Genomic DNA, 14,984 nt, shown 5'->3' on the forward strand with positions numbered 1-14,984 from the left:
TTCAAAGCCAACATGCAAATAAGCAACTCCGTATTAACCTCATCAAACCGATTGTCAAGCTCCTGAATGGTTTGATCAATGACACCAAGATATACTTCTCTTCTATAACGATCATCATTTGTTTGTACTTCATAATACTGACGTGATCTTCGATTAGGCTCGTAAATATCCTCCCACAAAGGAACTTGAATCTCATGTTTGTTGCAAAATAAGGTTAGCTTTGCAAGAAATTCTTCCCAACCATGAGACCTCATGTGTTGCATTCTACTCTTTGCCAAAGTAACAAGTGTCATTGCATTGACAATATCTTGATGTCTCTTTTACAAAGATTTGGACAACTCATTTGTATAGCCAAGAATAACAAGCATCAAGTGAAGATTGAAAACAAAGTCAAATGATTCAAAGGCTTGAGCAACTCCACGTATTCTTGTCCACTCACTTTTTTGTGAAGGATCTTTTCCAATAGCATCAAGTACTTCAAGGATTGTGGAATACATGCTAACAATGTGCATAATGGTTTTAAAATGAAAACCCCAACGAGTGTCGCTGGGTCTAGCTAGTCATGGTTGCCGTGGCGCTTCATCATCAATATCAATGTCAATCTCTGCATCCGAATGGACCGGACGTGGATCGATATCAATGTCAATCTCTGCATCTGAATGGACTAGAGGTGGATCAATATCAGGTTCAGGTTGCTCTTCATGAGGGGCTACAACCTTTCTTGTTTTTGCCTCATAATTCCTGAAAAAGGACTTAATGTCACCATTCCTCTTCATCTTCAGTTCTACAATTAGGACATAATGTCAGCAAGACTAGTTCATACATGCATACAAAGAGCACAAATAAAAATGCCACACCCTAGTCCTCTGCACTTCTGCTAACTACTAACAACAATTTCTAATAAAAATGGCATAATGTCAGCTTGTTGATGTTCTGCAATTCTGCCTAACAACATCTTCTAATTGAAATTCAGAAACAACACTACAAAGTTGAAGCATTACAGACATCATATAACAAACGAGATCTAGCAGTCGCATTGTCGCAGTGCAATGAGCAGCCGGGTCACCTAACTCACCCACGACCGGGGCAGGGAGCACTGGAGCGGGCGAGGACCGGAGGAGACGAGAGGCCGAAGCAGATCCTCCGCAGACCGGAGTGGCAGCGGCCGTCTGCCGTCTGATCCGGTCGGCGCGACGGCGCCTTGGGAGGGCAGCCTGGGAGTGAGAGGTCAGGCTGCTCGTGGCGAGTGGCAACGGAAAGGAGCTCCAGCCTCCAGCGGAGGCGGCCGAGCGCTAGCGGGGAGTGGGCGAGTCCGCGAGTGGCCGAGGTAGTCCTCTGCGTGCGGCTCTGCCTCTCTCGCTCGCTCAGATAGGGAAAAGGATGAGGTGGGCCTGGCCGCTGGGCTCATTAGTCAACAGTCAAAGACTCAAAGTCAATATATGTATATATATAAAAAAATCTCAGATTTCTGGGTGTGCCACCGCACACCCGGCACACCCGCTGGTTCCGCCAATGGCGACGAGTCATGGCGGGCGGCGACAGCATCGACGATCGATCCGAAGGCAGGCAAAGATGCCGCGGACGGTACTGTTTGGGCTTTGAAATGCGTCACTGCAGTGCCGGGTGGTTGGTCTTGTTGGGGTTCTGTCCTAATTCTGCTGCCTTGCAGACGACAAGACTAAGGATGCGTTTGGTTGAAGGTGTCGTATGAATGGGTTGGGACCGTTCAATTTTTTTGGGATGAATCATTCAATTCATGTGTTTGGCTGAATATAAGTGGTGAGCTAATTATTTAGGACGGGACCACCAGTCATGCTCACATAGTCATGTATGCAAAGGGTGGCCATTTGATTCGACCGATTTGGTTGGGTGGAACGGTTCAGCATCTTCATGGCATATTCTCTTTTTTGGCTCGAACCATTCATGTGCTTTATAACCAAACATGTCTATTTTCTGAACGATCCCATCCCATTCATGACCGCCCTTGCAACCAAACACACCCTAACTGTTTGCGATACCGCATTCATGTTCATCGATGCTCACTGACTCCCGGAACACCTATAATTTTGTCCCAAGGCCGGTTGCCAAATGCTGTCGAAGCAAACGATCTAGAGAACCAATTGGAATGGCCAAAAGAAGAAAAAATAAATCCTCTCACTGCCGCAGAGGCCACGGATTGGTTTAAATACAGGGTTTGGTCGACAGTTTGTCACTGCCGCAGAGGCCAAGGATGCCATATATTATTTATTATTCAAAAGCCAGGAGCCAAATAACATGGACCCAAAAAAAGTTTGAGGCCGCATGCCTCGTGATAGTAACTTCACCAGATAACCATTAACTCTATGGTTAAACATACAAACAAAACAAAAAATACATTTTTTATAAAGGGCATTTCATTGAATTGAGATATCGAAGTGATACAGTCGCATCAAAAGAACACCCAGCCTCTGCATAATTAGATGCACACAGCCAACAAATCCAAGGTCCGAAAAGCAACAAAAAAAAGAAAGAGAGCTAAAAAGAAACATAAATCCAGCCTATGACATGGCCGATCCTATCCGAAGATCACACCGCCATCCATGAGGGTAGAAAAACCTCCCTGGCCGAACGCTCCAGCCGCATAACTACACGGCTAAGCCTTCAAGAAGAATCTAGAGCCGCAACGGCATTAAAACTGCCGCCGGCCAACCCAGCGACCCTCGCAGTCGCGACAACGTGTTCACCTGAATCAAATCATACTAACTCCGAATGGGATGATATCTATATGTAAATTTGTGTTTTCACATATTCTAACCAACAAAAACTTGTTTAATATCTTTATTATGTCCATGAAAAAATTACAATGGGTTTTCTAAAGTCCTTCGAACATTTCTTATCAAATTCTAAAAAATGATAGTATCTTATAATCTAAGAATCTACAAATGATGAGTTGAGTTGAATTAGCTTTATACTGTTAGAGCATCTAAAGCCGCATTGGGTAAATCCGACCCCTCAAAAGCCCGCGGCACTGGACATGGGGAGGGGGGGGGGGAGGGGCAGTCAGCCCGGGCGTTTGAGGGCCGTTTGAGAGGCACGTGTGAGTTAAAATATCGTGACCGGGCAGTGACCGGGTGGCCTGCCCGGGCGTTTGAGACGGGTTTGAGGGGTCCAGTTGTAGATGATACTTATCAATCATGTCATTGCATACATTTTGTCCATCAAAATTGCTAGCATCCTATTTGTTCTGGATAAATTTCGCTTCCGTTTCTCTCTCTTCATCACATTAGATAGTGTAGATATCAATGGAACTTCTGAATCAGAAGCTACATTGCTTGCGTGTTTTTATTGAAGTTTAATTATCAATCTCCGGCATCTACATCATTACGATGCTTCTACATCATTACAATGCACTCCAGCTTCTACATCATTACGATGCACATAACCATAAATTTATTAAAGTTTAAGTATCAATCTCAGGCATCAATGTGTCAAACTTACAGCGTACAACTGATGAAAATATAGATATATGCGTACACACATAACCTACTATTTGACCATCATCGAAATCGGTTGTTTGTATCCCGTGCTACAACCTCCTACTGGTTGTACCCAAATACCATATGGTCTCGCACTTCCGCATGTCCCAATGATAAGCTCATACGGGTCCATCCTATCGTGTAGAAAATAACCAACAAATATTGTGAAATTTCACTCTGATAAAAAAAATCATTATGACAATTCCAAAGGGCCGAAAATAAAGCATAAACACCCACGCATATATGGGGTTTAGTTTTAGCCTCAAGTCCCCAAACAGTTACCAACATATTATCTGTACTGGTGGGTAGAGGTAAGTTCAATGCCACATGAACCGTACGCCATAAGAAAGTAGCAAAAGGGAATGCAATAAGCAAATGATGCACTATTTCCCCCCTGGTCACATAAATAATATTGTTTACTATCTTACCATCTCTGTTTCGCGAGATTATATTTAGTACGAATCACTCCCCTATGAATAAAACACATGAAAAATCCTAATCTTGGTTGGTAATTTTGTTTTCCAAATATGCTTTGAATGGAAGATCGAACCAAAGTTAATTAAATCCAGCTACATAGATTTCACAAACAAAACCCCAGAAGGTGTCAACTTAAAATGGAAAGTGTCTGGTACATTTGTTAGGATGATACTACCTCCGTCTTGGTTTACAGGTCCCTTTGTAGTTTGTGCCGAATTTTGATCAAATATTTAACTAATAAAATATTAGTGCATGTTAACAAAAATTATATTGTTGGATTTGTATTTGAACATAGTTTTCAAGGGTATAATTTTTGGTAACATGCATGAACATTTTGTTAGTTCAATCCATGATCAAAATTTAACACAAAATACAATGGGACCAATAAACCAGAACGAAGGTATTAGTACGTAGCAACCTTCAGAATAAATGCACCCCGTACTTCATTTATCCCCGATTAGTGCTGCCCTGAACTAGACATTGAATGAATTTTATCTCAAAACTGTGCTAATGTAGTGTTGCTCGCGTTTAAAAATATTATAGTAAAATTGATGCACGAACGATACTTTCTACAAGATCCTTGCTCTTGGACTTCATGTTAACAGGGTCCTTAGTTGCCTCGTGCGTGCACGCTAGCTGTGGAGCAGCCACGTAAGATCATTCAGGCATCGGGCACAAGTTTGCCGTGTATATAGCAGGCCTCATATGATATTATAAAGAGATGGGTACTGTATGATCAAAATAATGGCCCGATCACACACAGTGAGTTTGTAGCATCAGGTCAAGAGAACACCAAGTCTAGTGCCATGATGAGTGATGTAATTGATATCTGAAACCTCATGCCAATAGCTACATCCACCATCATTAAAAGGAGACCCGTTTATCGTGTTCCCTCAAATCGCCACTCATGTATCAGGAATGCACTCGCATCCCCCATGTTCTGAAGCACACCGGGAGTTTCATATCTTCACCAATTTTTATCTTTATGATTTGTCAAATACTAAAAGAAATTAATAATCCAATTGCTGGAAATAGTGGGATAGAGTTTCTTCATGGCTCCAGACATAGGAGTCGGAGGCACCAGGAAGTTAGATCCTGCATTGGCGAGTGAAGCAGGAATGCTCATCCAGCTCTGGCGGATTTGGACTGAAGCTGAGTTGAGTAGTCTCTCATGGGTGAGGGCGACATATGCTCCTGGGTTACTGCCTAGTGGGCTATTGGCCTGTTGAGCATGAGTGGGATGTTGCGTTGTCTCGGAAGAATGTACGTGTATTTTTGTGTGAGCTACCCCTTTGAATATTGCTTCAAATATTAAGAACTTCAAGTTTCAGAGGATGATTTTGCAGAAATTCTCTTCTGGCTTTCAAAAGAATATCAAGCACCCTGCTGAAATTGCACAAGAAAACAAGCAAGTTTTGGAGGCAAATGTATGGTACATAAGGAGTCTCTACCTTACGATTCATCCGTATACAAATAAAATATAAGGCTATACTATTAGCACCGTCGAATGAACTAATAAGTGTCAAGGAGGTAAGAAAGTAGGCAAGAAATACTATGTGCGCTTGCCCTTGTTAAACTTTCTTCAGTACTACGGCGGATTCCGATAGATCGATGGCAACAAGTAGTGATGGGCGGTGCCGCTGCACGTAGCATCGACGAACTTACGTGTGAACTATTTGACAGTTTGAATTCGGGGCAATAATGCTTGGCCGGTTGGCTATTCTGGTCGGCTATTGCGCCGGGACGACGAGAGACTCACTGTTGCCGATGCTCCGTTCGATCCGTTCATGATACCCAGTAACTTGCCGGAACGCAAGTGTTCAAGACAAACAGAATTTATTTACAGCATTTGTTGTCGTTATGCCAAATACTCGCCAGGCAGACATAACAAGCTTCATTGTTTTTTTTAGAAAAGGAGGATGACCCTTGGCCTCTGTATCTGGAAGATGCATGCGGCCACTTAATTGATTATTCTCGAGGATCTTACAAAGTACTCCTTCCGTTCCTAAATATAATTCTTTCTGAAGATTACATATGGACTATATACGGATCAAAATGAGTGAATCTACAATTTAAAATGTGTCTATATACATCCGTATGTAGTTTGCAGTGGAATCTCTAAAAAGACTTATATTTAGGAACGGAGGGGAGAGTATTACAACAATATGCCTGAATCCGCATTCTTGGCAACATATGCCACTACTACTATCCATATGATGAAGGGGTGCTAGCTGGGCCAAATACCCGGACCACTCACCTATGCCTATCATCAAAAGGCAGAAGCCCCAGCCGAGCCACATACCTGGTCTGGGGCATAAACTGGTTTCATGCACTCACATGTGTCGTCGCCGTCATCTTCCACAGGCCCGTCTTCACAGCAGATATTGAAGCTTCTACCTTGTCAGGCCACTCTGCATCGACGTCATCATGACGCCAGACAACTACCTCCTCCTGCGCGAGTCCATCACCGCGCATCGGGCGCCGAGTCTCCACTGCGCCACGCCGCCGAGATCCGCCATCATCAATGTGTAGGATCAAGCACCGCTCCACCAAAAAAGCCGTCCACTGCTCCCTCGATCCCGTGTACGCCTCTAAGAATGACACCCCCAAGGAGGAAACGACACCAGCACACCGCCGTCATCCGATCTACTGATCTAGGATTTCCTCCGGAGGTAGCGAATAGAGGTCTGGAACTTCTCCACGGCGATGCCTTCAAGAAGGTAATGACACAAAATCTGCCGCCACGCCGGTCTTGGCATCAAGCCGAGAACGAGGTTTTCACCCGGATCCGTTCAAAGAACTTTCATCAAGCATCGTGTGCACGGGTCGCCGCTGGTCTAAGCCACCGCACATCGAGCAAGCCACACCGACCAGATCAGACCTGTTCGGAGGGCAAACCACGCATGGCGCCGACCCAACCCGCAGGGCCTCCATGCCGCCACCGCCGATCCGAGGTCAGATGGTCCGTCGCCGCAGACCCGGCCGCCGCCGCCGAACGCAGCCAAGGCCGCTGCCTGAAGCAGGGTCGGCCGCCGCACCCACCACCATTGCCGCCCTAGGCCGAGGCGGCCGCCCCGCCGCCGCCGATCAAGGCAGGCACGCCACGCAACCAAGGCCAGATCGGCCGTGCCACCACACGCCGCGGGGCCCCACACCGCCCCCATGGCGTAGGAGAGAGGGAAGGGCCCCGCCACCGCCGTCAGCCCCCGGGCTATAGGCCAGCGACGTCCTTCAGCAGCGGCGGAGGGAAGGATGGAAGGACGGGGAGCCCCCGGCGGCTACGGTTGCGATCCCGTCCGAGTCGCCCGAGCGGGATGGGTACTGTATGATCAAATTAATGACCCGATCTAACACAGTGTGTTTATCTTTATGTTTGTAGCATCTATCCCACATGGGTTCAGCAACCGCCAGGTAATGAAAACAACAAGTTTGGTGCCCTGATAATAAGTGATATAACTGATATCTGAGTCCTCCTGCCAATAGCTACATCCACCTTCAATAAAAGGAGACCCGTTTATCGTGTTTCCCTAAAATTATCACTCACGTATCAGCAGGAATGCACTCGCATCACCCATATTCTGAAGCACACCTGGAGTTTTGTCTCTTGACCAATTTTTATCTTTATGATCGGTCAAATAGAAGAAATTAGAGTGAATTCCATTTTTTACCTTGTAGTTGTACATTTGTGACACATATTACCCTATTTAGCGGAACTTTTATCGAAATGTCAGATTTTGGAGACTTTTAACACGGTTTTACCCCAGTTTTACATTTTGTTTGTTTATGGTCGGTAGGATCGGCATGTTGCGTCATTGATTCGTAAAAAAAACTGTAAGGATCGGAGGGCATCATTGGCGATCTTGTCCAAGCTTCTCTTGCCTATCTGTTCCACTCCTTGTGGCCGTCCACATGTTTTTGGATACAGGGCGTCACCTCACACCTTACCTGATGGACACGCATCAAAAAACAAGGGTCCAAAGATTTCAAAAGGGGCATTCTAGACGAATTTTCACTCGAAAGGGGTAATTAGTGTCACAAATGTATAAATATTGGGTAAAAAGTGGAATTCACTCAAGAAATTAATAGTCCAATTGCTGGAAATAATGGGATGGAGTTTCTTCATGTACTCTAGATGTAGGAGTTGGAGGCACCAGGAAGTTAGATCCTGCTTCGACGAGCGCCGCATGATTGCTCGTCCGGCTCGGGTGGATTTGGACTGAAGCTGATAGGGCTGGACCAAAAGATCGAAGCTCGCAAGCTTAACGAGCGCTCGATAGTTTCGTTCGTTAAGCTCGTAGCTCGCTTCTTAGTGAACAGAGCAATCATTGATTTCAGCTTGTTAAACTTAACTAGCTTAGCGAACGAGCTAACGAGTTTCAAGAGTAGCTCGTTAAACTCGTTAGTAACAACATAATACATTTTTCATCTTACATAATAAACTTTTTGTAGCATCTCAGCCCATCTATTCAATCTAATTGACATAGTAGGCAACAAAGTAGTGCATTTCTTTTTATAGTCACCATATTTTATCTTAAAAACCACCCCTGCACACTTATCCTGTAGACCATAACACATTATAATCTGTTCACGAGCGATCGCGAGGGCTCATGAGTTTAACGAGCTTCAAACGAACCGAGCCGAGCACGGTTTTCTGCTTTTTAAACTTAACGAGCTTAACGAGCCGAGTCTTAATGAGCATGAGCTTAACGAGCTAAGCAGCTTGTTAATTCACCCCTAGAAGCTGAGTTGAGTAGTCTCTCGTGGCTGAGGGCGACATATGCTCCTGGGCTACTGCCTAGTGGGCTATTGGCCTGTTGGGCACGGGTGGGCTCTTGCGATATCTCTGAAGCATGTATGTGTATTTTTTTGTCAGCTACGCATTTGAATTTTGATTAGAATTAATAGTGTGGGGATCACTCAACAAAAACAAATATATACGATTTTTTGGTTGTAATTTTTGGGTGTACATCTGCACACCCATGGCCTGTGCTGGCTCCGCCCCTGTCCCCCATACAGAAAAAGAACTAAATTTATTAGTAATAAAACTGGGATATTTGTAAACTCTGTTACAGAAGTTAAAGTTTCAGAGGATGATTTTGCAGAAAATTATCTTCTGGCTTTGAAAACAATACCATGCACCCTGCTAAAATTGCACAAGAAAACAAGTAAGTTTTGGAGGCAAATGTGTGGTACATAAGGAGTCTCTACCTTATGATTCATCCGTATACAAACAAAATATAAGGCTATACTACTAGCACATTTCAATATCAATTTGACTTAATAAGTGTCAAGTAGGCGAGAAAGTAGGCAAGAGATGCTATGTGCGCTCGCCCTTGTGGCACTTTCTTCAGGTACTACGGCGGACTACGACTGATCGATCGCGACGAGTCATGCTGGGCAGTGCCGCTGCACGTAGCATCGATGAACTTACCTTACGTGTGATTCCCTGGACTATTTGACAGTTTGACTTCCGGGCAATAATGCTTGGCCGGTCGGCTATTGTGGTCAGCTATTGCGTCGGTGACGGCAAGAGACTGAATGTTGCCGATGCTCCGTCAGATACATGTCCATGGTACCCAGTAACTTGCTGTCGTTCTGCCAAATACTTGCCAGGCAGACAAACTAACAAGGTTCAGTGTGAACATGGATTCTCTGGCCGGAATTTTGAGGGTCCTACCAAACTTCCACTGCCAGACTTCCATTGTCTAGTAATGCACAGTCCAGATCCTGAGGATCCTACGAAACTTCCACTGCCAAAGCAATCGAGCAATCACCGATAATACACATGCGTGAGGGACTGCGTGGCCCATCTACGGTGTTGATTTCTCTGGTTCATGCCCTATTGTGTTCTTCAGGGGAATTGTTTTGGTTCCCAGAATAATCAATCAGTTCATGGACTGGGTCATGAGTCGAGACCGAAAGTTTAAGTGTCTACACTTTGTTCAGCAATTTGAACTTGCTTTTTCATGAAAGACCACTGACCTGGACCATGAATAGTGTCATCAGAATTTATAAGATAATGCTCTATGATAGTCAGGGTCACGCCTTATTTTTAGTTTACTTAACAATGCAATTTGAAAAACATGCCAAGCACACCATGTCGTCCAATCCTCCCATTTTGTTTAATTAACACTTTTTTTACCCATATTAATGCCCAAGGGGGAAAAGATGTCATCGCCTCCAAGAAAATCAGCAAAATTGACGTCAGAAAACATACGAGCCACTTACCAGGAAATAGGAAAGAGAGCACATCATCTGGCACGTGAGTGTAGGTGAGTGCATTACTAGGTATATCTGGAAAAACAAATGGATAACAACATCTCCTTTGGTGCTGCTTTCCATATGCCGCTGGGCGCTGGCTTTATTCTCCTACAAGCCTAGGGGCATCTGCTGCTCTCCCTCCTCTTCTAATTGGAAATGCTGAAATGATTGTTCAGCCACACCACGATATGCTTAAATAAATAGACACCAAAGGGAGGGTACATTGTTGGTAGAAAACATGAAGCTAGAATTGGATTGGGACAAATTGAAGGGTGCCACCAAGGATGGGCATGGATGAGCACTGAGGAAGTTAACTAGATCTTAGTCCATGAAGGTGATTGTCCACCGAAAGTCCTTATTATTAGAGATTGATGCCACCTGTTATCAAGTGGTTAATTTCTAGTTTGCGCTCGCACAAGATCTTGATCGGTAATCCTATGTAAATAAGATCATCTGATGTGGAGATCGAACAATTGGATTTTCCATGATGGAGATTTCTTTTGCGTATTCCATCCACAACGAATTCAATCAAATTTTGGGTAGGGACCGCCTTGCCAAACTAGAAAAGGCTGGAGCAATATTCTGCAAAAGAGAATATGTCCTTTATTTTAAATTGTGTAGTTCTTTCTGAACTCTTAAGTTAATTTATTACACAAACTTTTGCTGTTATTCTCAAAAAATATTTTTAAGCCCCAACATAAAGCACACTTTGTTGATATGTACTATCAAAGCTTGTAACCACTATTAAAATTATGGAACCACTAGCAGGATACGGATGATCTCAGCCCTTATAGTGCATCTACTATAGTTATGGTAGTTAGTTTGTAATTAAAAGCTATGCCAAAAGAAAATCATTTCTTTACAAAAAGCACTCATCTAATTAAGCACTTGTGCATGTACATGCTCTCGATTGTTATTGGCGCAAGTGTTCACGGGAAAAAAAATCAATCGCTGAATAAAGCTCGATCGTCAATCTTAAGAATCCCGAAGTTGCTTTTTGTTCCTCTTGTGCAACATTTTGATCATAAATCCTGTGAGAATAGGATCATTTCCCTTGGACATCTAGTAATTAGATTTCTTACTTTTTTTTGCGGGGGAGCAATTAGATTTCTTATGATAGAGATTCCTATTGTATATTCTACGCAGGAGAGTATGGATCAAATTCTTCCAAGTGATTGCCTGGCGGAACTAGGGGAAGTTGTAAAATCCTGAAAAACAGGAGTTGTTTCAGAATAGTAGTGCCTGTTTCTCGGTTGCCAAAGGTGATGGCCGTGGATGTACGAAACATGGTCCAGTTCAAATCATCGCGAGGCTGCTTAGAGCTCACTTTTCACGGTTTTGGCTCACCACAGACGGCTATGTTATTGAGCAAACTCAGCTAATGATAGCTCTGTTTTCCAATGCTTGGTGATTTTCAGCAGAATATTTTGGTTATGCAAACAATCAATCATTTCACTGGACTTAGTCATGACTAGTGTCATGTGAATATGAGATCGAAAAATATCAGTTTCCATACTTTCTTCATTTTCATGCATCATTTTAACACTAATTAATTCAGACAACTCATATCGTTTTAGAACTTTATTTTAACCTCCAGTGGAGGCATGATGTCATGAACCTCCCGGAAAAACAGCTATTTATGGCGTCAGAAACATATGTGCGGTTTGTTAGGAAAAAAGAATAGAAAACACATCGTTATACAAATTCATTCTCGGGACTTTGTACTAAAATTTGGTTTTTTCCAATGGAAATCAGGGTGAACCTTTCTTTGAAATAAATCATTATACTGCTTTAGGACCTGGTAATATGTTGAGCAAGTATGATTCTTCAGGGTTTATACAAATTGTGGTGGTGTATCGCAAGCAGTAGATGAGGTGCCAACAGACAAAAATATGATGATCGCTGTTGTTCAAGCCGTTGCGGTTTCAGTGCTTCAGAATGTTTCTGGGATCAGACCAATCAGAATGAATAAATATTCATGAGAGACTTAAAGCCCTGGAACTAGGTGAATGATAAAAAGACAGCGAAGCCACACACATGCACATAGCAAGGGTAGAAATGGGGAATCATCTGAGATCTCAGAAATGTTTTCTTTCACTTGATTATATGCTACAAGAAGAAAGCAGCCAAAGCAAAATTACAGGCAAGCAAGTACGGAGACCGACTGACAAAAGCTTCCTGGAGCTGGAACTTGTGCCGCACATCCATGGACAAAAACATGGAGGCTCTGATAAAAATCCAAGCACCCTGGCTGCTGAATCTCACAAACTTTTCCAGGTGCCTTTTCAGTTTGAGCAGATGAAAAGACTGATGAAAATCCAAAGAGCAACAAAAAACAGAGGAGAAAAACAGAGCTACCTGATAGAACAGAAGCAGAGGCAGTGTTTAAGTGGAGGGAGGGATTGATGAACTGCCATGCTAGCTAATCCTAACGACTACAGTAGTACCTAGTACCTTACAAGAGTGGTAGTAGTGCTTGGGTAGTGGTGGTAATCCATGGCGGCGTGCGCATGCTCCCTATGATCAGGAGCAGCCTGATGGCGGAGGCGCGCCGTGTTGTAGGCGTAGCCGGCGTCGTCGACAACCTTGTTGTGCCACGCAGGAAGCTTCGGTGCGTCATGGGCCTTGTCTGGTGCGTAGGCGGCGTAATAGCCGTGGCCACCGGCGCCGGCGACCACGGCGGCGTGGTCAGGTTTCCCCGCGACGTCATGGTGGGCCTTGTGCCCCTGCTCATCAAGAGCCCGCTGGTGGTCGTAGGCCGCGTCCGGCTTGTGGTCGGCGGCGGTGGCGTTGTAGCCGCTCCTGTTCTCGCCGTACCCCCTGCGGCCGCGGCGACGGCCGCCGCAGCCGCCATGGCTGGACCGCTCGCCGCCGTAGTCGTCCGTCCTGCCGCCGCCGAAACAGGAGCTGAACTCGAAGCACATTCTTGCTGGCGAGTGGCGACTCGACTTCCTGGCTGCCTCTTTCTGTTTTCTTTGTTTGCACTTCACTAGACTGGACAAGACTATCTGGATTGGATGTGCACCGAGTAGTGGTGGTAGTGGTGGTGGTGGTAGTGGTAGTGGTAGGGGTATATATGCTCCGGGTGCTGGGACGACGAGCTCGTGCTGGACGCGACGTGTGTGGAGCCTTGGCGTAGGAAAAGCAGAGTCCGGGTTCACACTTCTCCCTCGCCACCCCAGTGCAGGTCCCGATCTACAGAGATCAGGTTCGTCCAACACCTTCTGAAGCGCGTCTTCTCTTCACCGGGAGGCACGTCTTCGGGTCGACAACTCCGGCTTGAGCACAGTGGTGGTGGTGTTATCGTGTCGGGGTCGTGCTCCCTCCAGTCAAATCAGGGTGGTGGGCGGCGAGCACGACGCATCGTGGCCGGCGGTGCCGCGCCGCGGCAGTATCGACGATCGATTCCGGAGGCAGCAAAGATGCCGCGGGCGGTTGGAAATGGGTGGCCTGTTGCCTCGTGGACGGCACGACGGTCCTCCATGCTCTCTCTCTCCCTGCTCATTCATCCCGGAACAGAGTACTTCTCGGAACACGACTCCTTCAAGGCAGGTACTCACTCTGTAAAGAAAGAAATATAAGAGCGTTTATATTTGCTTAGGGAGGAACTAGAATTTTATTTGCTTAGGGAGGAAGTAGAATTTTATCCTAACGTTTGCCGTTTGCCAAATCTTTTCATCGTAAGCAAAAAAACAAAGGTAAGCAAGTAGTCAGAATGGCCACGAGAAAATTCTCTCAGAATGACCAAAGGCTATGATGGATGGTGGGTCGCTAACATCTTATGGCTGTAGATAGACACTGGTCATGACTGCATGCATCACTCTGATGCAGAGCCAATGATCATCCTCTTTTTTGAAAAAAAAAGGTAGACGCTAGTCTCTCCTAGGGCATGTGGTCCCAAGGCATGTTTCCATGATTCCCCGGACTATTTGAGTTTGGCCCGTCTTGTTGATGCACCTTGTTCATGATACCCACTGTCTCGCTGGAACCCCCGCAGGTCTTCAAGGCAAGCAGGATTTAGTCATGGCATTTGTCGTTCTGCCAAATATACTTGGCAAACAGAGAGACTAACGAGGTTCGCTGTAAAGATAGATTTTTTTTTTGCCGGAATTTGCATTGCAAGCAAAGCATAGTCCAGATCCTGAAGATGCTACAAAACTTTTGCCAAGGCATGATGGACTGCAATCTGCATGGCCCATCAATTCGGTGTTCATTGCTCTCGTTCATGCCTCATTATGTTCTTCAAGGGAATATTTTGCTTCTCAGAATAATCAATCACTTCATTGGACTGGGTCAGAGTCGTGGAACGCAGAGAGACTGAAAATCCATGCGTCTACACTACACTTTGTCCACTAATTTGAACATGCTTTTTCATGGAAGACCATTGACCTGGATTGGGACTAGTGTCAAAGTCTTTAAGGATAATGGTCTCTGATATTCAGGGTCACGCCTTACTTTTAGTGTACTTAACACTTTAATTAGCTCTGTCCCATAATGGACGGCGTATATCAAGTGGGGTTAGCTACGGCTACTCGTCGACAATGGACCCTGAAGTAGCGGAGATTCAGGCCTGTCGGTCGGGGTTCCAACTAGCAAGTGAGAGGAATATTTGGAAGATCCATATAGAGTTTGATTGCAAAGGCGTGGTTGTGATGCTAAACAACGGCAACAAGAACTTGTCAGCCTCTGGGCGTTTGATTCAGGACCTGAAGGAGGATTAGGGAGTTTCAG

At 45.0% G+C, this 14,984-nt stretch overlaps 1 protein-coding gene and 1 long non-coding RNA gene across 2 annotated transcripts; both read right to left on the reverse strand.

The window, feature by feature from the left end:
- Positions 1 to 323: 323 nt before the first annotated feature.
- Positions 324 to 1,324, reverse strand: LOC119271075. Its single transcript, XR_005134413.1, has 2 exons — positions 1,076 to 1,324; positions 324 to 784 (listed from the first exon to the last, which is right to left on the reverse strand). It is a non-coding gene; the product is annotated as an uncharacterized LOC119271075 (long non-coding RNA).
- An 11,005-nt stretch (positions 1,325 to 12,329) lies between these two features.
- Positions 12,330 to 13,281, reverse strand: LOC119271076. The gene has a single exon (XM_037553038.1). The coding sequence runs from the start codon at positions 13,175 to 13,177 to the stop codon at positions 12,701 to 12,703; it is 477 nt and encodes a 158-aa protein (XP_037408935.1). The 5' UTR covers positions 13,178 to 13,281; the 3' UTR covers positions 12,330 to 12,700.
- Between the last annotated feature and the right edge of the window lie 1,703 nt (positions 13,282 to 14,984).

Source organism: Triticum dicoccoides, chromosome 3A, assembly GCF_002162155.2.
Source record: "Triticum dicoccoides isolate Atlit2015 ecotype Zavitan chromosome 3A, WEW_v2.0, whole genome shotgun sequence".
NCBI lineage: Eukaryota > Viridiplantae > Streptophyta > Magnoliopsida > Poales > Poaceae > Triticum > Triticum dicoccoides.

Excerpts from the sequence above, each read along its gene's own strand:
- LOC119271076 (XM_037553038.1), bottom strand. The coding sequence starts at position 13,177 with ATGTGCTTCGAGTTCAGCTCCTGTTTCGGCGGCGGCAGGACGGACGAC.